Source organism: Acanthaster planci, linkage group LG01 (assembly GCF_054643075.1).
Source record: "Acanthaster planci isolate LZ-2023a linkage group LG01, COTS_SCS, whole genome shotgun sequence".
Classification (NCBI taxonomy): Eukaryota; Metazoa; Echinodermata; class Asteroidea; order Valvatida; family Acanthasteridae; genus Acanthaster; species Acanthaster planci.
In genome coordinates this window covers 13,378,479-13,404,837 of record NC_141777.1, presented here as the reverse complement: position 1 = coordinate 13,404,837, position 26,359 = coordinate 13,378,479, and the positions used below count along the sequence as shown (strand labels likewise).

Below are 26,359 nucleotides of genomic sequence, written 5' to 3'. Positions count from 1 at the left end.
AAGTCAGACCGACGCTCATTTCCGACGTATATAACAGTCCGCTGACACAGCCCACCCACTACGTACAATCCATCATGGATTGTATGTCTAGAGATCTAGACGACTGTGTAGAGATCATCCTTATCATTACCTGGCGGCAAGTGCAGTCCATTGTATGTCTAGGATTTATCGCTTACTGCCCCTTGATTACTTCAGGACCTCCCTGAAAGTCAGTCAGTATTTTTCCATGACATCACACCACCTGTGACTCATCGTTTATATTTATCATCCTATTTCATCCTGATGCGCCATAATTTTATAGGAAAGGTCAATGTCTACCATTTCTGACCCTAAACCATTTCATATTTATATCTATTTTCATATAGATAGATATAGATGAATATTATTTCATATCTATTTTCACATAATTCCTATTCAGATTTTTTATGATTTCTATACATAATATGCGACCATTTCCAAAGTTGAAACTGCCCTATATTTCGAGGTCAAAGTGCACGTCCCAGACTGACCGCCCCACTATAAGGACGGAAGATTTCTGAGATAATGGCAGGCAAAGGGGCCTAACCTGACCGAGTTTATTGTACAATTAACCCCTTTTTACAAATCATACATCATCGTGTTCCATGCTGTCAGGGAGACGCTCTCGGTCCGGAAACTTAACCGCCATGATAATGTGACTGTCCGTTCGTGTCAGACCGCCGTCGACCGGCCGCGGAGGCCAGCAGTTAATACTCGCAATCGAACACAACTTTCAATTAGTGCCGCGCAACTTGAATATCGTACCAGACTATTGTGCAACTTCATTGTGGCTATTCAACATGTATGTGTGAGTCAATAGAATTGAGAAGACTCGCATTCGTAAGTAATACATGCGCAGGGAGTTTCCTCCTCAATTTCGGGGGACGATTTGACCAACTTCCCAAGACGTTGTTGCTGGCCTGTGTAGTTGTGTTTCGTGCGGTCCAGTTATGCATCTGTTAGCTTTGAACAAGACTAACAGACTGCCGCACGGCTTATCAAAGGTAAATGTTGCCTGTACCCGCAAAGTTAAGTGGGCCGCGAGCAACCCTCCAAACGCGCGTCTCGCGTGCTGTGGGTATAATTCAACAGTTGCACTATCGAGGAAGACGAAGGTCACTGTGTTTGCTTTTTGTCCATCTGCGTACTTTTGGCAAACCGCGTTTGATATTTTCAGATCAGGTCGGATCAGTAACCAGAGCATAATGGCGACTGTCGCAACGGGACTGCTCCTGGATTGCCTTGTTTCGATGGCTGTAATAGTACCGACGTTAATAATCGGTGCTATCTTGGCTTTTGCCCTGTATGTCGCCTACCAGCACAGGAGATTTGCTCATTTGCCTAGTCCACCAAGAAAAGAGTAAGCCATGATTCCGACTAAGTTTCAGTATTCTTCCATAGATCATGTCTGATTTGGTTTAGCGCATGATGAGATTGACAATGTGAGTTCGTGTAGCAAAATCGCCTCTTGCTGTTCTTACATATTTCATCAGGGAAGTTTTCCTTGTCAGTTGCAAACCCATCCGTTGTAAGCTAGGGAGTCCACAATACCAAGGCAGCGCAATCTTGAAAGATCCATCTTTTTCAAGATGGATCAAAGACTATGTAATTCCTCAGTATATCCATCAATTTTAAAGTTGGCATTTCTTGAAATTTTTCTGAAAAAAAATTCTCTACCCCTTCACCAATTGCTGAAAATAGACATGAACATCTTTGGTTTGACTTGCACTTGTTTCTTTTCTCTGTATGAATGTAGTTTCTTCACTGGACACGCTAGACTGATCCTTGAGAAAATCAATGCAGGATCGTCCTTTTCGGGGTTTGTGGTGGAACAGTGAGTACAGACAGTTAATTGTGATTCGCATTTTTCTTCATCTCTGGACAGCGGTATGACCAGCGGTATACCGGTAATGCTTCGGATGACACCATATGACACTTTACAGGGTGCGATTCTCTCGATACAGATGTATGTAGCGTCAAAAATGGACAACCTCATTTTCTCGTTTTCTGTCAGTAGATTTTCCGGATTTTGGACTTTGCCTAAAGCATTTTCAAAAACACAATTTTCCGCCAGGAGAAATTTATATTTTACTTTAACAATTCTTCGTGGCGCGTCAAAAGTGGACAACTAAAAACGTCCGATTCCTACTGGCAAGCGCACTGTCATGCTCCAAAAGTGGACAACCCCATTTTCTCATTTTTTGCTAGTAGAGTTTGGGTTCGGGGAATTTACGTAAAGCATATTAAAAAACTCAACTTTGTGCTAGCAAAAATTGGGAATTTACTGACAGAAGTCTTCGTACCACGTCAAAAGTGGACAACTAAAAACTTCATATTTCCGCTAGCAAATTTTATTTGATGCTCCCGAAGAGGACATCTACTTGCATAAAATAAAAAAAATGGGGTTTTCCTCTTTGGAAGCATCAAATAAAATTTGCTAGTGAAAATTTGAAGTTTTTAGTCGTCCACTTTTGACACGCTACGAATACTTCTTTAAGTAAATTCCCAATTTTTGCCAGCAGAAAAGTAAGTTTCTGAAATTGCTATACGCAAATTTCCAAAACCCGAAAACCTAATTGCAAAAAAATGAGAAAATGTGGTTGTCCAATTTCGGAGCATGACAGTCTTTTTGCAAGTGGGAATTGGAAGTTTTTACTTGTCCACTTTTGACGCGTCACGAGGACTTGTTAAAGTAAAATCCAAATTTCTCCTGGCGGGAAATTGCGTTTTTTGAAAATGCTTTAGGCAAAGTCCAAAATCCCGAAAATCTACTAGCAGAAAATGAGAAAATGAGGTTGTCCACTTTTGACACTCCATATATAGATGTACATGTATAGATGTACGTGGATTGCATTCAGGCAGAATCTTATACCAGAACGTCATATTTATCGCTGTCTTTATGTTCTTCCTTTTTGAGTGGTATTGAATACATTTTGGTCGTTGGAAAGTCCGAAAATTCTTTAACAATCGCTTTAAGTTTTTTCTCACCACGAAACAAAGTGTCATACATACTCACTAGCGAGCACGATGCAAGACAGCATTGAATTCATGGATTACTGGTAATTGATTGAGATTAACGTCCGCGGAGGGATAAAGGACAGAATAATAATTTTCTATTGGGGTAAAAAAGGAGGGGAAAAGTTTTAAAAACAATATGTACACACAACATCTTGGAACAAAGGCAGCCGTGACTGTATAGATCTCTGATATCTGGGGGTCTCTCGAAAGAATGTATTCTGCCGCTTGGAAAATGTAAACCAACAACTGAAAGAACAAACGAGATTTGACAAATAATCCTTCACAGACCACCAACTATTAACTACTTTATTAATACACATATTATTTAGCATGCGTGAATTAAGCAGTTTATCAACAAATGAAACAGTATCAAAAAGCACAGGATGATATGTCAATGAACAGTGAACAATGGGCCAACTGATTAATCTAATTATTTTGCTCTGTCACACAAGTACTCAGTAATTCTGAAATTAATGAACAAACCGATTTAAAGATGAACAAGAAACTCCTCAAAACACCATGGTGAGTATTTACTATACAAGCTTGTAGGGGAACAAAATCCCTGTACTTCTTTTGAAAAGAAAGCGGATGGCTCTTATTTTTTACGTTCATGTTTATTGCAGAATGAAAATCTTCGGCCCCGTGTTTGCACTCTTCATGTTCTCTAAGCCCTCTGTTATCTGTCTTGAACCAAGCTGTGTTAAGGTAAATCAATGGTTAAAGCCACTATGCTCGGCGTTCGTGTTTTTTGCCTTTCCCAACCGCTCGATTCTTTGTCTTCACAGCCAGTGTGTTCAATCATAGACGAAACACTCCGTGCACATATTTCGAAGTCCAAAGACTTGAGAGTACCCTGTTGCTATCCAGCATATGATAACTAATCCTTATATAGATCCACTTATACTGGTTTAGCAACAGTACGATAAAAGAATTGCCTGGACACGCATAGCTGGCTGACAAGTTTGTTTTTATTTGCTTATCAGTTTATGAAAATGATGCTTAGTGACCTATGGGATTATAATACGAGCAGTGGGTCAGGCGATGGTATACTCATGTATTTGGTGGTTCTTTTAGGATAATTTCAGATATTTTAATACTCAACAGAATAGATAAAAGGAAAAAAGAACACAGCACCATTTTTACTTTCAGTAGAATGTACCTATAGGACTTGGCTTAACTATCTTTAAAATACCAAAATGTAGTCTCAAAGTGGAAACATTGAAACTTGTTATTCAGTGAAACATGTATGTAAGCACAACCAATATCGTTATTGATTTGACAATGAAATTACTGAGATCCTCGTTCACATTTTCAAAACTCCATGGCAGAAAATCCTTCATTCCACGACGCACTTCAAACCACCTGCCGAAGTACAGTTTTTCTGGAGTGTGTTTGGTCAGCGATATCTTCATCACGGACTCCTTACCGAGTCTAATGTGCCAAAACACATGAAACGTCGGGCGTTGTTCGATCCAGCTTTCCACAGAAAGTACGTGACTTGTTCTTATCCGTCTGGTGGGGAAACTTTGAAATTGTAAAAATTATAAATTTGAAAATTTTAGGTCACTCGGACCATGGTCCTTCCTCCATTCTCAGACCTTTCTCATTCTCCATCACTGTGCAAGTATGTTGCGCTGCAAAAGCTGTGTACAGTGAAAGGTGAACTTAAGCCTCTCGCTTTTTGTTGCATTTTTTTATGGTTGAGAGAGGGGTTCTGAATTTATTGCAGTTATCAGTTTATTGACATGTTCACTGCTGAGTTTATTGCTTTGAGTTAAAATTAAAAAACGGTTTTTGTTTACAACGGTTAAAGCGTTGAGCGTGTAAATATTTTTGTTCCACACAAAATCGATGGGCCAAAAACACTTTCTTGAGATCGTGTCAAACACACGAGGGAGGCCAATCTGCGAAACAATATATGGACAGTTATTCCCCCCCCCGGAAAGTGCAATACTTTTGACGGCCTCCTGTAAATTTACCCTGGGTTTTGTGCCTCTGTTAGTAATGAAACGCTGTGGATTCGATGGAAAACCTTCATCTGGCTCTTGTAGTTAAAAGACTGCAGTCGATGTAATATCCACATGCTAAACAATCCAACATGCTTGATTTCATCCATTCGCCTACGAAAGCCCGTTTGTGCCATTCAATTTTTGCTTCTTTTCAAGAGTAACTCTTTCGATTTCATGAGGCAATGTTTTATTATCGAAAGCAGCTAGCTGCTTTAAAAATCGGGGAAAAACGTCAGAAAAAAGTGGGGCACCATATTACCTATGGTGCCCCATGATAGAAACTGCCTTGGGAAATATTTTTAGCAAATTGTACCAACGGAATTGTGTTGTCACTTAGTCAGAGGCTGAGTTCGGGCGGTTTGTTTTCATGTGTTCACGAACAGCTCGATTTGTTGTTCGTGGGTTAGCCGCTCGAACGCCGGGAACAAACAACCGGTTATGGCTGGTAGTTAGTGGCAAGCAACATGCAACATGGCGGCGGCTATGTACGTCTTTCGAGAGTTAATGTTTGGATAACCGGGCTGAATTATTTTCTGTTTAAACAGAAATATTAATTTCTGTGTTATGGAAAATAATTCATGTTAATTTTGCAAAACTTCCCATGGTCTATGGCAGCTGTTGAAAAATGTCAAAATCTCACGAGTTTTTCCGTGTGTTCCTGTAAAACCTTGACGAGGTGGTGGTGTGTGAACCTCTTCCGAGAACAGTGTTCTTGAGTCGTGTTCCCGCCGTTCGAGTGCGAGAACCAGAAACCCTTGTCAAGAACAGGCCGCCCGAACTCGCACGGCGCACGCCTTCTCTGATCTGTACGCCCAGTGGCCAGATGGTGATCCAGTGAAGAGGTTCTATGATCGGAGAAGTCATGCCCATGAGAAATGCGCCATAAGTTGAATTGACTACCGTTGAGGTGATATTTAGTTGGCGCATGTCACTGGCATCGAAAGTATATCGAGCTTAAGACTTTTTTAAAAAAATCTAACCGAGCTCCTATTTATGTCTAGGTATCTCAAGACTTTGATCTCAACTTTCAACCAAAGCGCAAATGTACTGATTGAAAAATTGACAAACGTGGCAGATGGAAAAACTGTGGTACCCATGTTGGATGAGTTCAACAAATTTACTCTAGATGTCCTTGCAAAGGTAACAGTATAAAACTTCTAATAGAGTGTCCGGTCGCTGCAGAGAAATGAAATGTGCCAAGTTGTTTAAATTCATAAATACTTAAGGCAGTTTCGTCATTCCAACTGGCCGAGGGCCCGCTAAGTGGCAGTTCTTAAACGGTTGATATAGCATCACGTGCCAGTCGCACACCAATCAGGATTAGCCTGACGCACTAACTCATCACAGATGCACCATGTGTGATCATCCAAGTTGATCCACTCCAAATTGCTTGAATTATTCCTTCGGTTTTTTTTATTTCCTGATGAAACCGACGGCAACAGAATCATCGCACTCACACTTTGCGGATCCAGTAGACCTCTTCACAAATATATTCATAATTATGCATACATGCACAAATACAGCCTGAAAGTAAAACAGTCACGCAGCAAGCTTCCGGAACCCTTGTGCGAACCTCCTATGGGGATTTTACGTTGGGCCGTCCTATCACTTTCGATAATTTTTTGAAAAAATAATTCCTAACTGAAACCACCCCATGAAACACTCATATTGGAATTTTACCTTAGTCTTCCTCAAGTAATATCTAGGAAAAGTTACATTGAGATATGTAAAAAAAACGAATTTTCATAACGACCTTTTACTTCCGGCGATATCGTACCTAGGTCTCCATGTTCATGCACGTTTGTTTTCACTGCCCGTGCTTACGTGAAAACGAGATTGCACAACGTTGCAAAGATTTACCTACTTGCAGTCAATTGGTTCCAAATTCCACTTAGTTGACATCATGCAATCGTTGTCAGCAAAGTTAGATCACATTGGAATCTTTCGTAATTGAAATAGAATATTGCTTTAGGTTTACTACTTATAAATTATGAGACTGTTTAAAATATTTTGATCTGTTTTTATTTCCGCTTTTACCGACGGACTACCATACAATTTCAAATCGTTCATACTTAAGTGTGTACGAGACTGGCACATTGCACTGTTCTTCATGTATTTTAGATTTACGGAAGTGATGGATCAGTTTTGGCAGGATATTTCTCTTTTAGGTCAGGTGATTTTTCAGTTTCTATAAATTGATATACTAGCAAATATTTCAAAAACCCCTTTACCAAGTTGAATTTGTAAGAAATAACTGAGCGAAAAATATTACAAATTCTAAAATCTTTGCACGTTATCTTTCCTATCCAAGGGTTCCGGAAGCGCACCATCAAGGGTCAACTTTCAGGCTCAATGGCCTTGGCGGCAACAAGTGTGAGCGGGCCTTTGAAAATGTACAGAGTTGCGACTTCGATGATCATTTTCTCTCAGGTTTTCTGACTTTGTCAAGTTTTTTCTGCAGAAAGTCCCATTAAATTGTTCTCGCTATTAGTTTCTTATTTAAATGGAATTTTAGTGCTCTGTAAATAGTTTTTATAATCGTAATTTTTCCAGTGTGCACAAGATCGTTGTTTCTTAGTATGTCCCCCTTCCATCAGTAGTATAATCTTCATTGTTAGTGTTCTTGGAACCAATCTGTATATTTGTAAAAACACGTACCGATGTTCAATCTCCCTCCATGGTTCAATGTACCGGTACTGTACTCACTCGATTCGCTGCTTTCTGCACTTTTGAAATCTGAAGAACTAGATCACTTTTTCTTTGGAATCTGCACTATGTCTTGTACAACCCCAAACAAAAACTGGATACCATTTCTTTCGGTAGTACTTCAAGCTATGACCAAGTTCAATGGTAAGCTGTGTAGAGTATACACGTACATGTACACTGAACATTGGTACGTGTTTTTAGAAAACGCACTTGTTGGTTCCAAGAGCACTAACGATGTAGTTTATACTACTTATGATGAAAGCAGGCCACACCAAGAAACGACGATCTCGTGCACACAGGAAAAATTATGATTTTCAAATCTTTTAACAGAACACCACAAATTCCACTTATATGAAAAACTAATAGCAAAACGATTTAATGGGATTTTTAAAGGAAAAAACTGAACAAAGTAATAAAAAACTGAGAGAAAATGATCATCGAAATCGCGTCCTTGTGCATTTTTAAATGGCCCGCTCACACTTCTTGCCGCCAAGAATGCGAATGCGTGAATAATTATGAATTTATTACTGAAGAGGTATATTGAGAGGCCCTTGAAATGATGTTATTATATTATAATAAGGGAATGTCGGTTCGATTCAACAATTTTAATTCCCATTCTTCCCTGAACAGTTGATCATGGGTCCGTCTTCACTGAGCACAGTCAACTTATTTTGCAGGTTGCCTTCGGTTTGGATCTCTTGGAAGATAAAGGGTTCAACAAGGCAATCTGCAAATCACTTACTGGAGTGGAGATATGCTTCTACAAGCCATGGATACAGGTATGGTATTTTATGCAGGCTTTTCAGAAGCAGGTAGATTGTCTTTTCATGCGATTGATATTTGGGAGTCCAAATCTGCCCCGTCAACAGAGGTAGCCCAGGACATGTAAATCGTCTGAGATGAGGTCACAAAAATCTCACCAAACACACCACTCCCATACCATCATAGGTCTGCAGACGAACAGTGCTAAATGCCCTATCAGTAAAATACATTTGCAACTCTGGAACGTGTTTAAGGCTTGCATGAAACTAAAGAAAAAATTGTCATATTTCATTTTATATGGGGGAAGGGGAAGAAGGGTAAAGTAAGGGCTTTGAAAGAAATTTCAAAAGATATGCGAGAAATAGTTAAGATGATCATCGTCACGTTGAGGAATCACACCTACACTCCGTCGCCATACACATATCGCCCAATGGTCTTGTCGGTTTTAAACATGGTGTCAACAGGTGGTATTTATATGGCCTTTAAAATTTATTACCCTCTTAGCTTGATGCAGCTATTTAACCTTCCTATATACTTATTAGCGATCTAGAGATAATGCAAGCACCCAAACAGATGTGCCTTTTGGGTCTGACCACTGAACCTAACCGAAATAACACAAAAGTGCATTTCACATTAAAACACATTTTATATCAAAGGAGATGATGTTGAGACCACTCTGCTCTGAAACATGCCGAGCAATACCCCGCCGCTTTACTGAAAAGTGGCACCTGTAAACTCACTGGCGCACCCAGGATTTGTTGGACTGGAGGTTCCCCAATAAATAGTTAATGTATTATGAAATCAACATGAACCCCTTGTTTCCGCTGTTTTTATGTACACAGAAGGTGCTATGTCGGTAGGCACAGGTGGGCCATACTCTTCTAATATTAGCACTATCTTGTTCGCGGAATTTTTTGTCAATATTGTATGTTCATAACCGAGTTTCCTTCACTGATTTCTGAGACCATTCTTCTGAGCATTGGCATTTTTTTTAGAAAATTGCCCACTTTATCTAGACGTAGCAGTGGTATACATTAACGTAAAAATTGGTAGAAGGATGATTGGGATGATATGACAGAAAATCGGCAAGAAGGGTAGACTCTTACGGTATCAAAATGTTTGCAATTATGTATTTAAAGTGGAGCCCTCTACCAGCGCATGCCAAGTTCCGAGAGGAGTGTCGCGAGGGTGTTCGGCTCATTCGGGAGACAGGACGGAAGTGCGTCCTGGACCGCATCGCCGCGAAGAAGCGAGGAGAGAAAATCCCCAATGACATACTGACGTACATTCTTCAGCAGTCCAATGACTTGCAGGATGACGAGGACTTCACAATGGAGAACATGCTGGACGAGTTCTGCACCTTCTTCATTGCCGGTTAGTCGCATCAGTCACAATATCACCAATATAAGCTTATGTTTGATGTTGAATTAAGGCAGTCCACCCTCACCTTTAGCCTGGTTCTTTTTGTTACATTAGTACCAGAAAAAAAGCCCAATGTGCGGTTTCCCGCGAAGCTCAGTCTTGTCTATTGGAAATAATTCCAATCGTGAAGAAATTAATCTTTCACTATTATCACAATAAGGATGGTGATTGTTTTTATTCGATGACCTCCTTGAGCTTCGTGGAACAATAAGGGGAGAAGGCAAATCCGTTTCGAACCCAAATTGTTTGGATACATTATTTATTCAAGATAACATTTTTTCAGGCCAAGAAACTACTGCTAACATGATGGCCTTTATGCTGGTGGAACTGGGGCACCACCCCGATGTTATGCACAGGTAACAGAGATGATGTTTTATTAATTTTAAGAACACTAATCAAACCTTTCGGCAGACTTTCATACTCTCTATCAGTCCAAGCCTTCTAAAGTTCGCTGTCCAAATGTGGTACTTGTCTTAAAGTTCAATTCAAATCAAACAGTTGGTGTCATTGATCAGTGGATTCTGAACTAGGTAAACTTTGTCTGCTCACTTCATTTACAGGTCGTGTGGTTGTGATGCACTCAATTTTTCAAAGTTCGATTCTTTGCAAAAGCATTGTAAGGACGAAGTAATTTTCCAGACGTGTAATTACTTTTTCCCGTTTTGAATTATGATCCGTGTATTTTGCGATTGTTTTGTGTGTAATGTTTTTGAATGGTTTCGTACTCTTATTTTTCCTACAGATATTATTATTGTTATATGTGTAAAGCTCTAATCCAATAGCGTATGGAAATAAATGTTTTGTTTCAGTTATTCCACACATTTCGGTCGTGCATGGACCGTGAACACAAATATGTTTTTCCTTATACGCCATAAGCGCCCTCAATCGACAGGGCATGTTAAAGACAGTTGCTGCTAGCGCAAGTTATATTTCATGTTGCTATGAACTTAGTTTTGGGCTGAATCCAGCTGCAATCGTGAGTTGCTCAGTTGACTGTGTGCTATAATTTTGATAATAGGTTGCAAACGGAGGCTAAAGCAGTTCTCGGGGACAATGATTATGTCAAATTTGAGGACTTGGGGAAACTAGAATATATGATGCTGGTAAGTATTTGTATTAGTACTGTCGTTCGTCTCACGTTACGTAAACCTAGCACACGCTGTTGGGGTGGGTTATTTCAGAAAATAATAAAAGTTGGAAGAAAAAGAAGAGCGTTGCCCAGTACATGTGAAGAATATTAATGTTTGTGTGTTCTTGCGAGTACTCATCTTATGCTATTACTCTTAAAAACAACTTTAATTCTGGCTTCCAGTTGGTGTCTCGCAGTGACACTGTTGTTATAAATAACAGCCTCTACTTGTTTGTCTGGTGTAGGTGATAAAGGAAACTTTGCGACTTTGGCCCCCCGTGATTGGAACAAGTCGTCAGTTGGCTCATGAGGAAACGCTCTTCGGCTACAAAATACCTGCTGGCACACCCGTGTGGGTAGGTGTCACTTGGCAGTACGTGCAGTATTTATTGACGTCCAAGGGGGAACTAACTTGATGTCGTTTCAGATCAGCCACTTCATACCAACTTTGATCATCTGTAGGGAACCATAGCGACCGTAGTGAAACATAATGCAAAGTTACATCACTTGTGTGATTGCCTTTATTTTTCAATACTGTTATTCTTTCAGCTCAACACTTACACCATGGGAAGGAATGACAAATGTTTCCCTGATCCTCTCGTTTTCAACCCTGAGCGATTTATCGACACGTCAGAAGACAGGTCTGTTTATTGAAGACACCACAAAATCGAAATCAGACTAGAGGGAATTGTTTGCGCGATGAACAAACGCTAGATGATTGGGTGGAAAATCCTTTCCTATTACGTAATTAATGTAATCGAGATAAGTACGATTGTAATAAAGGAGAATGTTGAATTTTAGAGGTTTTGTTTCACGGTGGAGTAATGTGAAGGGAAATCAAGACACTGAAAGGCTTCTGTGGCAGCAAAGGAAACTCTTGGGAAACTCCAATTTCTATTCTGGAAATGAGTGCAATACGGGACATTACGTGATGCATGATGTTGCCGTGTATGTTTGTCGATCAATTCTCTGATCTTGTGGATACATGCATTTCCAACACGCGTTTGTTATACAGCAACAGTACGTTTTTGACAAACGATTCGTCATCATGACGTCAAGCTTGTATGCACTCCTTGTATGCACACCAATTCCAAGCTCATGCATCGTACCGTGTTAAAAAATTGCCTTTAGAATTATTGTCCGGAAGAAAAAAAAGAGGAGAAAGATTGGGCTGAGCCCAGTCACCTAAAAATCCTTCTAAAAGCCAATCGTGAGATGGCTCATCTTGCTTTTTTTACGGGAACATGATTCCATTTCTTTCTTTTGGTTAAGCATCTTAGGCCTACTTCCTAGTGGAATACTTCCTCTAAAGTACAGCCTGCCTATGACATACGGTTGCTCTTGCGATCAGAAATGTCGTGCAGGTTCTCTAAAGCAACAAATAATTTCAAACACCCTCTGCATGCATATTTTCAATACCTAAATCCTTCATTTCCTTGTAAATAGAAAGTGGGTCCTGATGAATCAAATGAAAACTTCCATGTTTTGACCAAGCATTCAGGCGCACGGACTCCTGATATTCACGATGAATCGCAGTTACTGGCTTCCAGACTCTTCTGAGTTCTCGGGGTTTCTGGCCCATCACACTTCCTCCCTGCCCATTATTTCACCCCAGAAGGGCTAAACGGTCATATAAGGGAGAAAAGGAGACGAGCTCTAAGCTGTGGCCGCCGAATTGTCATTGAGCCCCTAATCTGTACTAATGCGCTCACCTGGACTTTGCGGACAGTCCCAGCAGCAGATCTTACCCAATAGAGATAGTATAGGATAGTTGCCTCGGCACAAACTTTAATTTGAATAACTTGTAACTTTAAAATAAACCACAAAAACGATGAATACAAAAAAGGATTGTTTTATGGAAGTACATGTAAATTTTTTGTGTTCAAAATCATTTTGATTATATTTTTTCTCTGTTTTGCTTATCAGACAGCTTTTTACCCACTTCCCCTTTTCCATGGGTATAAGGTCCTGCATTGGTCAACAATTTGCACTGGTAAGCATAACATCAAGGCACTTAGGCCAGCGCTGGAGCAAAGGCTGTGATCCTCAAGGGTACGGCTGGGGTCAAGGCCCAGACCCTCGGGCCACGTCCAAGGCCCTCGAGTATAAAATTACTACAAATACAGAGTGCCTCTCCCCTCAAACAGAACTGCAGTCCAAAAGTAACATTTAATTTCTCCCCAAATAAAAATACTAGAGAAATTGTTGTTTTGGTATCGAGTTGAAACTTAAAATTTTATCTCTTCAAAACCGAAGAGTTCATTTAAATCCGATGATACATGGTTAATGTTGGTGGCTGTCATTCAAAGGCATCCTGAATAATAAACCGAAGCCTTGGCAAAGGTATTTGAGCTGAAATGTAGAGCAGTAATCTGTTACTATGCTTTCTACACATAGATTGAGGCCAAACTAATCATGAGCCGACTGCTGCAGAAGTTCAACTTCAGTCTGGCTCCCGGCCAGCTCCGAGACGATGTCCTGCAGGAGATCCTGATCAAGCCGAAGGGACGCTGCAAGAATTACCTCACTCTCGCAGAATAAGTTGGTACTGGTTCACTTTTATAACATGCCTACATAAGGAAACCAGTGGCATGCCCTTGTCTGGAATAAACACTGGTACAGAGATTGAAATCAGACAAGGATGGGGTGGAAAGTGGAAAGTCCAGCTCTATATTAATCCTCAATAATTTTATGAAGGGCAAAATCAATGCTGCAGAAATGTTGATGTTGCATACGTCTCCTATCCAATCAGTATCCCCCCATTTATATCTCTCTTTACTGAAAATCATTTATGTTAATCAAAATAATTAAAATGAAAATAAGTAAAACAGAAATAAATAAAATCCTTTATGGACATACAGTACCCGAACACATAAATAAAGCACACTGTTATTTTAGACGCAAATTCGGGTTGGGTTTCAGTCTTTTATCTACTTTGAATTTTATTTTCTAATTATATTTTCTTTATCTTGTTTTCTTATTCGTTCATGTGTCACAAGAATTAAGTACCAAATAAACATAGTACCATGTTTACACTTTTCCAGAAGCGTGTTACACAATATACAGTGCATTTTATCACTTGAAGAATTCACTTTACTGTTGTTGTTTAAACTCACAAGCATTAATCCTTAATGTACGAGTCCCCTTTATCACAAACAAAATGTATTATCCTTTTAATAAAAATAACTCAAAACATAAATGCAGGTAAGTCTTATAATAACTTGACAAGCTTCAACCCTTCCAGCTTCACCGTCATTACAGCAATCAGATTAAAGTTAGGTGTAAATGTTTAATGCTTAAATGTAATACAGTGTTTTTGTGGGGAAATAACGCCCTCCCAGAGGAAATCCTGAAACCCAGAAGAGAAACGAACAAAGGGTGGTCGTTGGGGAGGTGAAGAGATACTTTCGTTGTTGTCTGAAAGGCTGCATGTAATGACGATTGTGCTGCTGTCACTAGTACTGCACTGAATTCATCGCCATTGTTAATAAACAAAAGTCTCCACCAACCACGTGCACGCTCATCGCACGTCAACAGGCATGGCGTGAGACTCGCCGGCCAATATCCGTGCGATACCGTCTTGCGTTGCTTGCATAATTAGGGATCGTCACTAGTTTTGTTTGCCACTTAACGTTGCTGGGTAAACACTGATTTAAGGACGATAGCTTAACACTTCGGGGACTGCGTTCCATAAAGCAGATGAAAATTGCGCTTAATCTGCAATTATGGACAGACAGTACCCAAACGCATAAATAAAGCACATTGTTATTTTTAGACGCAAATTCGGCTTTGGGTTCAGGAGTCCTTTACATGAGTATATCCACTTTGAACTTTTTTCTAATTATAGTTTCTTTATCTTGTTTTCTTATTATTCGTTCGTGTGTCACAAGATTAAATACCAAATAAACATAGTGCATGTTTACACTTTTCCAGAAGCGTGTTTCAAAATACACAGTGCATTTCATCACAAGAAGAATTCACTTTATATACTGTTGTTGTTTAAACTCATAAGCACTAATCCTTAATTTGCGAGTTCCCTTTTATCATGTACAAAATTTAGCTACCTATTAACCTTTTAATAACTATAACTCAAAATATAAATGCGGGTAAGTCTTATAATAACTTGACAAGCTTCGACCATTCCAGCTTCACCGTCATTAGGCCTACAAAAATCAAATTGAAGTTAGGTGTAAACGTCTTAATGCCTAAATGTAATCCAGCGTGTTTTTGTATGGAATTAACACCACAAGTCGCCTGACGCAAAAGCTTGCCTTGGGCCAGGCGACTCCCCACAAAAACCCGGAAACCCACAGAAAACATGAAAAAAAACTGCCGAACACAGAAAAGCAGGGACTAAGAGGGATACCCAATCTCGCACACTTTGATGCTATATGCGGATGTACTTGTGAAAGTGTCAGGCTGCCACTTGCCCTTGAGCATCTGAGTATCCCAGGGAAACTGCGTGGCATGCTGCCCTTAATCGGAAACTGTGGGCAGTGTAAATTGTTGGGTTCAAATCTACATGAGTAAGTTTTGACCTGAGAGTCTGAGTAAATGCTCTCTGACTGACAGGCTGCCCATTGGGCCAGCAGTACAGAAAAACTGATTTGAAAGATGCTTGCTTTTCCGAGTACGTCAACAAACTTTGGACTGGCCAGTGTATATCACTCTGTCGTGCAATATCAATACAGGATTGTCTGCCCTGTGAATATTTGAAGTTCTGAAACACCAACTTCAACCCTCTGTGTCATGGTAAGCATAACATTATCCAGTTTCAAAACATTTACTGTGTTACTATATGAAGCTCTTATATACCGGCATTGATTGACTCCCCGTCCGGGTAAGACAAATGGTATGCAGAATTGTCCTGCTTGCTTTTTAGGGACTTAAAATACAAAGCTAAACACGTTGTGTTAATATTTTAAACAAATGCGTGTTGATACATTAATAAATTAGACACAGTGACATATTTTGGTATTAATAACGACACAAAAACACGTTGATTCGGTGGTAAAACGTTCTGTACGCGTGTATGCACGCATGCCGAACTATTGTGCACGTAATTCGGAGGTATATCACCGCTGTAATGGGCGAAGAGACTATGGTGCGGGGCCTAATGGTCGGTCAATCAGTGCTGGGGGCAGTACCCCCACCTTTTGGGCTGGGGGCATGAACCCCCACTTTTGCAAATCTTATAATGAGGTGGGGCTTAATGGATCAGCCTATTAATGGATGATACTTGATAGTCTAACAACTGCCCCCCAGCGGCACTTCGTGGTGTCATGTGGGTGAAAAGCCGCTTGCGCCCACGTTTGCACCCACCGTGATCTTGTCACGTTACGAAAGGGCGATCAACCTTTTCGCTTTACGACTCCACATCTTTTAAATCCAGGAAAAATGAAGGATCATTTGCACCCACGCGATTCTGCTTTGCCCCACACTTGCACCCACAGCAAAGCAGGTCTGGCGCAGCCACTACCCCCTCTCCTCTTTGAAAATCGTTCCGCCGCTGGTGGCTGCATAACACCACTGCACGACCAGAAATGAAGCCTGAAGGTAAGGTGTGCCATGAACAAAAGTTGTTCCTCAAAACCGTCATTAGATCTTCGGAAGAAATGGTTAGTTTAACTCTCCATGATGATAAGTGTTAACTGTCCCTGAAAGGGCGATTTACAAATGCAATCATGAGATAGATTACAGTCAAAACATCTAAATGAAAACATATAACTCACACAAGGACACATGTTCAAGCTAGCTCCAAACACAGGAACGACTTCACAAGGATGAAAAAATACGCTTCATTATCAAATTGCTTCCAAGCTGCACAGTCAGCTTATGTTTCTTAATAATTAGTCAGCTTTATTTGTAATCAAGTCTTATTTAAAGAGATGATAAGATGAGAATACAAAACATTCCACTGTTCCTTGGAAAATCATTGATTACAAAGCTCCCTCATGTATTCTTTGGAATAAAATTTTTGCAAGCAGAAAATACCTGGTACAGCAAGTAATGGCTAATAGGATGAAAGTGCCGCTTAAATTCTTGTCCAAATCATACTTCTAAGCCCCATAAATGCCTTTAACGGTTGGCAAGAGTCAGGTAGTTTATGCATCGGTCGCGAAGCTGGAGGGACACATGCTGCACGATGTCTCCGCGGGGTTGTCCAGGACACAGCTTAAACTCGAAGTTGTGTAGCAGGCGGGCCATAATAAGTCGAGCTTCAATCTGCATGGTGGGCAAAAAGGACGCAGACTGATATGTGACTGTGTGTCTTAACAAGTCAACAGGAATATGCAGTGGGTAAAAACGAGGCTACAGGATGGGCCTCCCCCCTCCTGGGACCTTGTTGAAATTTTCATCTTCATCCTTGCGCTATTATTTTGCCCATCCCTTTTTTCTCAGAAGGAGACTCTAGATGTTGAGGTGACACAGGTGCTTGAAGCCCTAGGTTGTTACCTCCGCATTCATCCAAATCTTTGTGCGAATGAAAAGACTTACCAGTGCGAATTGTTGTCCAAGGCACGAACGAGTACCCATGGAAAACGGGAAGTAAGCGTACACAGGTCTGCAATAGAAATAAACTTGTGACTTGAATCACATTTTGACCATTCACATGTATGGAAGCAAACGGAAACACCACCAACGACGTTCCAAACGCGCCCTGATCTTCTGGTCTTCAAACACTTAAAAAGATCTCATGGGAGGGCAAGAGTAGATCCAAGTATATGGAGAGGATCGGACGGGGCTAGAGACTTTTATCATGTTCGTGCTTTGTTTGTCTCGTTTCCTGTAGACTCATGTGCAACAGTAAGACATTTTCACACAGTGATAAAGGGAAAAGAGTGTTTTTCCTCCCAGCCTTAGTTTGGTTACATTGCTTTGAATGGTAGAAAAGAAGATGGCTGCCCCATGATACAGGCTTATAGAGTCAATCCGATGCTAAAGTGCACATCGCAGACTTTGGAAGCTGCTCCCCCTTCACTGTTCTGCAGATTTGTTTTGTTTCATTAGGCCATTAACTCCTAACCCTCAGAAGATTTGACCCTGGAATGCAAACAAGCTTATGATGTGTACGTGAAAAGCCGTACGTCATTTGAGAACAGAACAGGCTTATAATAGTCTTAAAGAAAGTTTAACTGGCTTTTTGACAGTTTAATTACTTTTTATCATCCACATACCTGTCCTCACTTTCGGATTTATGGAATCGATCAGGGTTAAAAACCAGCGGATCCTTGAAGTGCGACTCAATCCGTCCCATTGCGTAGGTGTTTAGCTAAAATGAGGAAAAGAGGTTAACTTTAAAACAGGGGAATCGAGGGCATTCATGTGAAATATCTCGATTGTTCATAAACATGACCTCATCTTTTCTCAAGAAAAACTTGTGATAGATATAGAACACGGAAAAATTCAATTAAAACTCTTAAAGTGCCATTACCACAGCACTCGGCAAGGTAAGAGAACCTGGTGAGAAAAAGGCCGAAGCTAAGCACAACTATATGGAAGAAAATTACCCAAACCACAGTTCCCGCGGGAATCTTCATTCCCTTCACGGTTACGTCAGAGGCCATCAAACGGTTGGTTCCAAACGCAGGCGGCCAAAGGCGAAGTGTCTCTTTGATTACCTACAATTATTGTCCAATTATAAAAAATAAAATCTAAGTATAATGAAGCTTATTGTCAAAAAGGATTTAAGGTTGAAAGGATGCTTTAAGGAAAGGATTCAGGACAATGGTTGGTGATATTTATAGCGTCACCAACCATCGCTGCAGCACCAACCATCTTTTTACACTTAGCCTGTTCAAGTATGATGAAGCTTGAACAAGTCAAGGGTCAAAAGAAGTTCAAGTTCAACGATGCTGTGTACTGGGTTCTTTGACGTAACGATGATCGGTAATATTGGCATATCACCGACTATCGTCACATAAATATGATACATGAAATAACATATCATCGACCATCGTCATGATATTTATTTTGTCTTTCAAGAGCTTTGGTTTTGATGACAATGGTATGCCAGTACCTACCTGGGACATGTATTCAAATTTCGCAAGATCCCCATATTCTACATAGTCCCTATCACCGAGAACGGCGTTCACTTCTGTCACCACTCTGGAGAAAAACGACAAATATTCTGTATGCTTTATCAAAAATCAGTCCCATATGATGCGGACAATCTAGTTCAAGTAAAGGCCGGTTCATAGGTGGCGCGAGAGCGATTTCGATCTCTAATTTATTGCGTCATATAAGGTATTGGCACCGCGAAATCGCACAAGATAAACGCATTAATTTATTTCGTGGTGGCATCAAATCCGCTTCGCTTTCGCATTCGGTCTGAGTATGAACCGGCCTTAACCTACACCAGTTTAAATAAAGGGAAGGGGGTGCCATCTGAAATTGCCGACAGACTGTGACCAAATTTCTAGTACGTAATTGCTAGTATGATTTAGCGACTTCACACTTAGACAACCTCCTCCTTACTTTTCCATTCTTGCCTAAGGCACCTGTGATTTTACCGACAAACTTACTGATGGGGGTACATTCCCTCCTACAAAGCCCTCTATAGTGATGCCCGTGAGAAATCAAACTATTTGGTGAGTGCTAGGGCTCTTTGTACTACATCTCCAGCCTGAGGAGTCACGTTTAAGAAATGAGCTTCTTGCGTAATTTAAAATCTTACTCTCCTCAATATAGAAAAAGAATTTGTAGAGCTGTTAAGCCTGTAGAGTGAAATGTGTCCGATATCTACCTGAGCATGATTTCTGGATGGTGTCCTAGCTCATGTAACATGAATGCCATCAGATTGGCTGTTGTCTCTTGGCCTATATAATATCGAATGAAATAAAAATAGAAACGGGGATTTGAATGTTCGTTCTATTTCGCTCGAAAACGAATGCTGGTATTACTAATTCATGTACACATTTTCCGAAATTGACCGGGAAACCTATATTATGACAGTGTCTCTTGTGTATAATTTCGTCACTTACACCACAAACTGACGTTCAGCCTGCGCGAGGTGATTTCATATGTGTGCATAAAAGAGAAACGAGTTACATGTACTTTCGTTTTCACGAACTGGCACAGTGCGGCACTTCCAGCGCCCACTCCGGGCATTTTCGTTTTCATGAACTGACACTGTTCTAAACTGCGCCAGTTAAAACGACGTGTAATTGAATTTATTCAAGACAACAAGTCCATGAATACATAAAATTCATGTCAAACCTTTCAAACCATTTTTCCCCATACTTTATTGCCGCAACAACTTTGGGTGTCGGTTTCTGAAACCATAATCAGTATTTCGCGTTAGTGTCCGACGAGCGCGCGCAACACTGGATGTTAGTTCGTGAAACAGCCGCAGCAGAAGTTGATAATGTGGCTTTCACAAACTGACACTCACTTGCCGGTGACGATGCCTTTCGACGGCCAGCAATAGTTGTCAAATCACTGATGGAAAAACTAGGAAGTTTCGAGAGAAATGTTATTCTTGGAAGGTTTCACACGTCATGGGGTATGACGTAATGGTTCTCGTTTTTATGATGTGGGGACCGCTGCAATATTATGCATGCTGGCTCGTTAAGTGCCCACGGCATCCCACTGGTGAAGAAGCACGGCTTGACAGTAGCTTTGATCGTTTCAGGTGGATTTATTCATAACCTTGGGAAAATGTACCGGTAGACAATGTAAATAATAAAATGGATGCTATTGGTTTGGAGTTGAGTTATCCATACGCCATTCAAATATCAATTGCATGTACCTCTTAATATTTTTTTCTAAAGCGGGGTGAACATTTATCTGAATTAATCGATACTGACAGTTTCCTAAAACTATCAAGCTTCTAATGAAACATATCAACTTAAACTTTTGCATTTTTTTTCACATCAAAACTAGTCCTCTTTGCACTAAAAATCACACGTTCCAGTTCGAAATTACCTGAAGCCTAATCTGACCATACAATTCTACAAATTTTTCCTCATATTTTCAGTTTTTTCTGAGTAAATGAAATACAAACACAAAAAAATTGACGTTTTTGTCGCCATTCCGAAACTGACCAGCAATAAAGAAAGTGACAAACTCGTCCAGCATTTCTTCCATTTTGAAATCGGCGTCCGCCTCGAGGTTCTTGGATGCATCCAGGATGTAGGTCAGGATGTCATTAGGGAGCTGTTCCCCTCTATTCCTGGCATCCAGCCTCCCTTGGACACACTTCCGTCCTGTCTCCCGAAGATAGCGGATGGCACTCCGAACTTCCTGCCTGAACTGACGATGGGACGGGAGGAAACTGTACTGTTGGTCAGAAATGAGTCGCGAGAGAGTTTTTTAAAAGCCTTTATATTTGCAATAGAACATAACAGGGTCTACAGATATATTCAGTATAATGGTCGCTCGGTATATCGTGTTTCGGCCGCTGGTGCCCCTGGCAATGCCCATTTCAAAGTATGGCGGTCCAACTCATGAATGTATCCCCCTCTTTTTAAAGACAAAACTGCCAACTTAAAAACAGAAGCCCAACCAAAAATGGATAACATGTTAAGTAATTTGTGAAGTTGGCCAAGTTATGTTCTTTCGCTTCCATGTGTCGCCAATGCATGGGTTTCCTCACTGAAAGTCGAATCGCGAAGTATAATTTGGTCATTGCAGTTGACCAACACGAAACGTACACTGGTGTCACTCGTTTCCGCGCCTAATCGCAAGGAATAAAATTGACGACCCCGGAGCCGCCTGGGGCATGTACAGTTTTACGAAAGAAACATACTCTTTGAAATGTTCTTAGCGTCACAGCTCATCAAAAAGACATTTTTTAAATATATATGGGTCTGTGACACATTGGCCCCTTGAACTCTGGGATCATAAGCAACTACATTCTAGACTGCCGACACCGGCCTGCCTAGCCTCACGAGACGAATCTGAAGGAAAGTGGAGCGAACTGTTTTTAATCAAGAACCTCACAGCAAACAAAATAAAATCCATAGTGGTGTGAATTTGCAGTAAAACTCGAAATTTAAACTCAAGGAAATTTGGAGACTGAATTGAAATACACCTATCGTTTTTTCGAATCAAACGAGCCAACCAGCCGAGCCTACCTTTATCCACGGTTGAAGAAAACACCTGTTAATGGCAACGAAGGACGTTTTCACAGCTTTTGTAAAGGGCAAGTTGTCGTCGGAGGTAATATTGAGATGTAACCCAAAGGCAACCTATATGAATACACAAAACACGATATTGAATCAAAATCTGCCAAAGAAAATAATTCTGCATCCATACGTACGTTTTCCTCAATACTCCTCTGGCAAAATGACTTTAAATATATTCCTTTTGACATAAAAGTGAGTAATACAGTCATGCGTTCAGATGGGTGTCGACATTTTCCTCTTACAGCACCTACGTTTTCCTCCTAAAATACCCTAATTCCGAACTTGAGCAGCTCATCGACAAACTATAGCAGTTGAAAAATTAGAGATGGCCATCGACCAAATTTGTTTGTTACCTTGGCGATGACATCAAGTGTTACTCGGTTGAGCTCTTCCAACATGAAAACCTTGGTCTTGCCATCGGCCCTCATGGCCAACTTCTTAATTAGAATGTCTGCACTCTCATTGAACGAATCCATCAGGTTCATCAGATAACTTGAAAATAAAAACAATGGAGTCTGATTATGAAATGGAGTTGGAGAGACGGCTGTAATAAAAGGAACAATGTGAATTAATGCAGGTATGCGGTTATACAAGTGTTTGTTAATTTGCCCGGGACCCACGTGATACTCAGAATCTTGGTTTTGCTCGTGCTGAAGAAGTTTTCTTTTTCTTACTGCCGATGGAAAGCAGGGGTGAAGAGTGCTCGCCGCTTGAGATATTTCGGCACGTCGGTTTCCATCAGCAGGCCATGGTGGACGAACCGCTGACCGAAGACATTCCAGAACGTCTTAGCCTCCTGCGGGGGCTTTGTGTGTGTCGTGGAATGCAAAACTTCCTATATCCACGGAAAGAACATCTTCGCACCGTTAACGTGTGCTAATACGTTTGGGCTGTAGTTATTATCGTAATATTCAAAATGTTGACAGCTTTCATGATCGATGATTTTAGGAAAGCCTTTCTATGATGCCAGATAAATTTAGATGGTAGATTTTGGTTTATTTCATTAAAGGAAGTACAGTCTAATTCTGAAAGAAAGTAAAATGTCTCGAAAACATGAATAGATAAAACGCACCTTTAAGAAGTTTGGCTCGAGGACCACCACCACCGGTTTGTAGAACATGAAAAGATGGTAGACCAGGCCATAAGCTCTCATTCTAAGAGAAAAAAAACTCGTCAGAACCTCGTGTAGAAGTCTTTGCTGCCCGTACACGTGCCCCGTGAGGCAAAAGGTTTTATAATAACAAAAAGTACGAAAAAAAGAGAAAAATACAAAAAATGAATCTTTCGCTGAAACATCCAACGATTTGATCTCAAATAGTCGGTCGTCATTTCCCAAAGAGAACTTCACAGTTGTCGTTCTTACTAAAGTACATACTATAACCTAATACAACGTTCGGTCACTATAATTCCTAAAAGGGCTGTCTGCTTAGTTGATATAAGAGCCAACTCGTTTAAAACGAAACAGCTAGAACTATTTCATAGTAAAATTGAAATTACATGAATTAAACTAAACTTATAACAAATACTCTCCGTGGTAAAATTATATTCAAAGTTGTCACTGAAGGAACTAACGGATGGCTCTATATACGTATACGTCCTCTTCCCATTTTTTTCTGTCTGTAATTGAATACAGACGGCTGTTTCTCGCGCTTTATCTGTTGCATTTATATATTTTGCACCAATTTATAAGGCTCATTGAAGTCAAACTGCCATCACTAAGACCCTTGCATGCACAACTGCACACACGAATATTTGTTTAATGTGCTTTATTTGGACATTCCTTTGTTTTCGTAAAGTGAATAAAAAACGAGAAAAAAAATTATTTTTCATCACATTAAGCACTCATTCTAAAGCTGGATTGTTGGGTGATGATTTTGTAAAGGTTCCTCTTTCTGTTGTGGCTATCCGCCTTGAGCAGAAGCACCCCCTCATCGGTTGAAAAGGGCCAAGTAGGTGGGGAGTGTTGATTTTATTTGTAGCGATGCAACTTCAACACATGCTTTTCATAGTGTTCGTTGACTATGCCAGCGAATTGGAGCCTCCGTTGCTAGGAAAAACTAGCGTCATCTCGAGGTCCCGCTTGAAGCCGAAAAACCCTGAACTCCTTATGCCCTTAAAACTTTTCTAGATACCAGCAGCATTATACGGACGTGTGCAAATCCACACAACATCTTTGAACTTGACCACTCTACATTATGTGATACCCTCTTACATATCACTTAAAGCACACACCTGCAGAAAACATTCACCCATACCACCACTACACCAGTGAATAAACACCTTCAATCGTGGATCCAACAGTGGACTCTCACTCTATCCACAGATCTGTTAAACGCAGATCCATGCCCTATCGCAGGTTCTGAGATCAAAGGAACGTCTGAGATTAAAGGAACCAGGAAATGAATTTTTCTTAGAATCACTTTTTGTGTATCTCTTTACACTTCTTCCATGTATGAAGACTGACATCGTTTTGAGTTACGTAAAGTGAACGGTGCACTGTTTCAAACATTAAAAATTAAAAAACCAAACATTTCTGGACAAGTGAGGATCCAAGAAGACATGGTTCAGGTTTCATGTTTTCATGTTCAAATTGTGAGTCCCAAATTTGCTCTCTGGGAACATTTCTGTGAAAAGGATTTTTGCTGGACTATTGCCATATACTTACACAACAATAAATTGCCAAAGAAAATAAAATTTGCCATAGCAGTGGTTAAAAAAATCTAGAACTTTTCGGTGCACAAATCAGTGCAACATTGAGATTCAGTGCCTTGGATGACATCATAGTTCTGCTTATGAATGAACAAAAATTTAAATAAGGTTAAGTAAAACCCAAAGATGCAATTTCTAGGGTTTTTAGTAATCTTTACAAAAATATTTCTATTTCCTGGTTCCTTTAACTGTGGACTCGCGCCAGTGTACGAATACTTACTGGTCGGTTAGGTATTCTGCCAGGGAAGATCCACGGTCAATGCCGGCAATAATCTGCCTCACGTGACCGGTGAAGAAGCTATAAAGAATTAGGAAACAAAGCAAGGTCACATGTTGCAACTTTAGCTCGGTTATGAAATCCATATCCCCTCCATTGAGTAAGTTCCCATTTACTCTAAAAAAAAACTTGTTCAAAAGCCCAGATTTTTACACAACGAAATACCCAAATTAACACTGATTCCAAATCATGAAATATAAAAGTACTTTGTCCATTATGTTTGAATATAAGGGCCTACGGAGGCGACGGCCGTAAAGGTGTTGTCCATCGTCATCCTTTTCAAAAGCAAATACCCTACACTGTAAAACAGTTTATTATGCATGGAGAGTGCATATCGTCATCCACAACGCATTTTCTTTATTATCACCGCCTTCTGTAGTGAACGAATTAACCTTTTTATTCCAAAACTGCAGTTAAAACTCAATATGCGTTAGATTTCCTATCTACCGGGTTAATATTACCCGATGGATGGGATATGCCGATTGGGTACCAGTAAAAGTGTTACCCGGTATAGATAGGATAAACATGTACATGTACTTGTAAAATAGCTCATACGGATAGGGGATGCTTTATTTCGTTAGCAAGCCCGGCGTGCTTTGACTTCTGAGATGCGCAGCCTGGCTTGAAATCACAAAAGGCAATGCAAGAGGTAAATACAAAATTTCAACCTACTGAAACTTACTCGCTTCGTGGTGGGCCAGGGAAGTGCGCAAACCGTTTGTGCTGGTAGATCACGTAGAGCACAAACCCGACAAAACTCATCAGGAAAATGGCCGGCAGCAGAGCAGCCACTAGTAACATGGTTCCGGGTGTTGTTGTCTCGTCCGCCATCCTCTGGTATGTGGTAAAGCTATAATGTGCTAAGCGTGTCATGTGATAAAATGTACCCTAAACCCGTCACATCCCGTGAAAGACACTTGACACGGGGTCAGCCTACTTTGCTTGTTGGCTGCTGTCTTATTTATAGACCAAAAGCCTTTGAACCAAAGCAGGGTTGTTCATAAATGCATCAAATAGGGCAACTTTTGCAGCGCTTTGTACTCAGGTTTTGGTTGCACATAAATGTGTCAGGATGCCACATAGATACACTTGTATTTATATCTCCCCGCCAAAAAAATCAAATCAAATTCAATTTTGGTTTGAGTGCAGAAATTTAGAGAGCAACATTTTTTGTGAACAA

At 40.4% G+C, this 26,359-nt stretch overlaps 2 protein-coding genes across 3 annotated transcripts; one reads left to right on the top strand and one right to left on the bottom strand.

Moving 5' to 3' along the window:
• Window positions 1–1,054: 1,054 nt before the first annotated feature.
• LOC110979470 (cholesterol 24-hydroxylase-like) lies at window positions 1,055–14,999 on the top strand. Of its 2 annotated transcripts, XM_022235287.2 has the most exons (13): window positions 1,056–1,378; window positions 1,775–1,852; window positions 3,660–3,741; window positions 4,365–4,525; window positions 6,047–6,185; window positions 8,429–8,530; window positions 9,653–9,887; window positions 10,219–10,291; window positions 10,954–11,038; window positions 11,310–11,420; window positions 11,614–11,705; window positions 12,991–13,057; window positions 13,462–14,999. In XM_022235287.2, exons 1-13 carry the CDS (start codon window positions 1,224–1,226, stop codon window positions 13,603–13,605), a joined length of 1,524 nt encoding a protein of 507 aa, XP_022090979.2. In that variant the 5' UTR covers window positions 1,056–1,223; the 3' UTR covers window positions 13,606–14,999. The 2 variants fall into 2 exon arrangements, with proteins under 2 accessions (XP_086993444.1, XP_022090979.2); XM_087137318.1 differs by lacking the exons at window positions 3,660–3,741; window positions 4,365–4,525 and having other exon boundaries at window positions 1,055–1,378.
• Window positions 13,970–26,043, bottom strand: LOC110979505 (cholesterol 24-hydroxylase-like). The gene is made up of 13 exons (XM_022235351.2): window positions 25,862–26,043; window positions 25,123–25,200; window positions 23,266–23,347; window positions 22,868–23,028; window positions 22,547–22,685; window positions 22,143–22,256; window positions 21,111–21,345; window positions 19,811–19,883; window positions 19,089–19,173; window positions 18,576–18,686; window positions 18,243–18,337; window positions 17,563–17,629; window positions 13,970–17,289 (listed from the first exon to the last, which is right to left on the bottom strand). Exons 1-13 carry the CDS (start codon window positions 26,008–26,010, stop codon window positions 17,143–17,145), a joined length of 1,536 nt encoding a protein of 511 aa, XP_022091043.2. The 5' UTR covers window positions 26,011–26,043; the 3' UTR covers window positions 13,970–17,142.
• Between the last annotated feature and the right edge of the window lie 316 nt (window positions 26,044–26,359).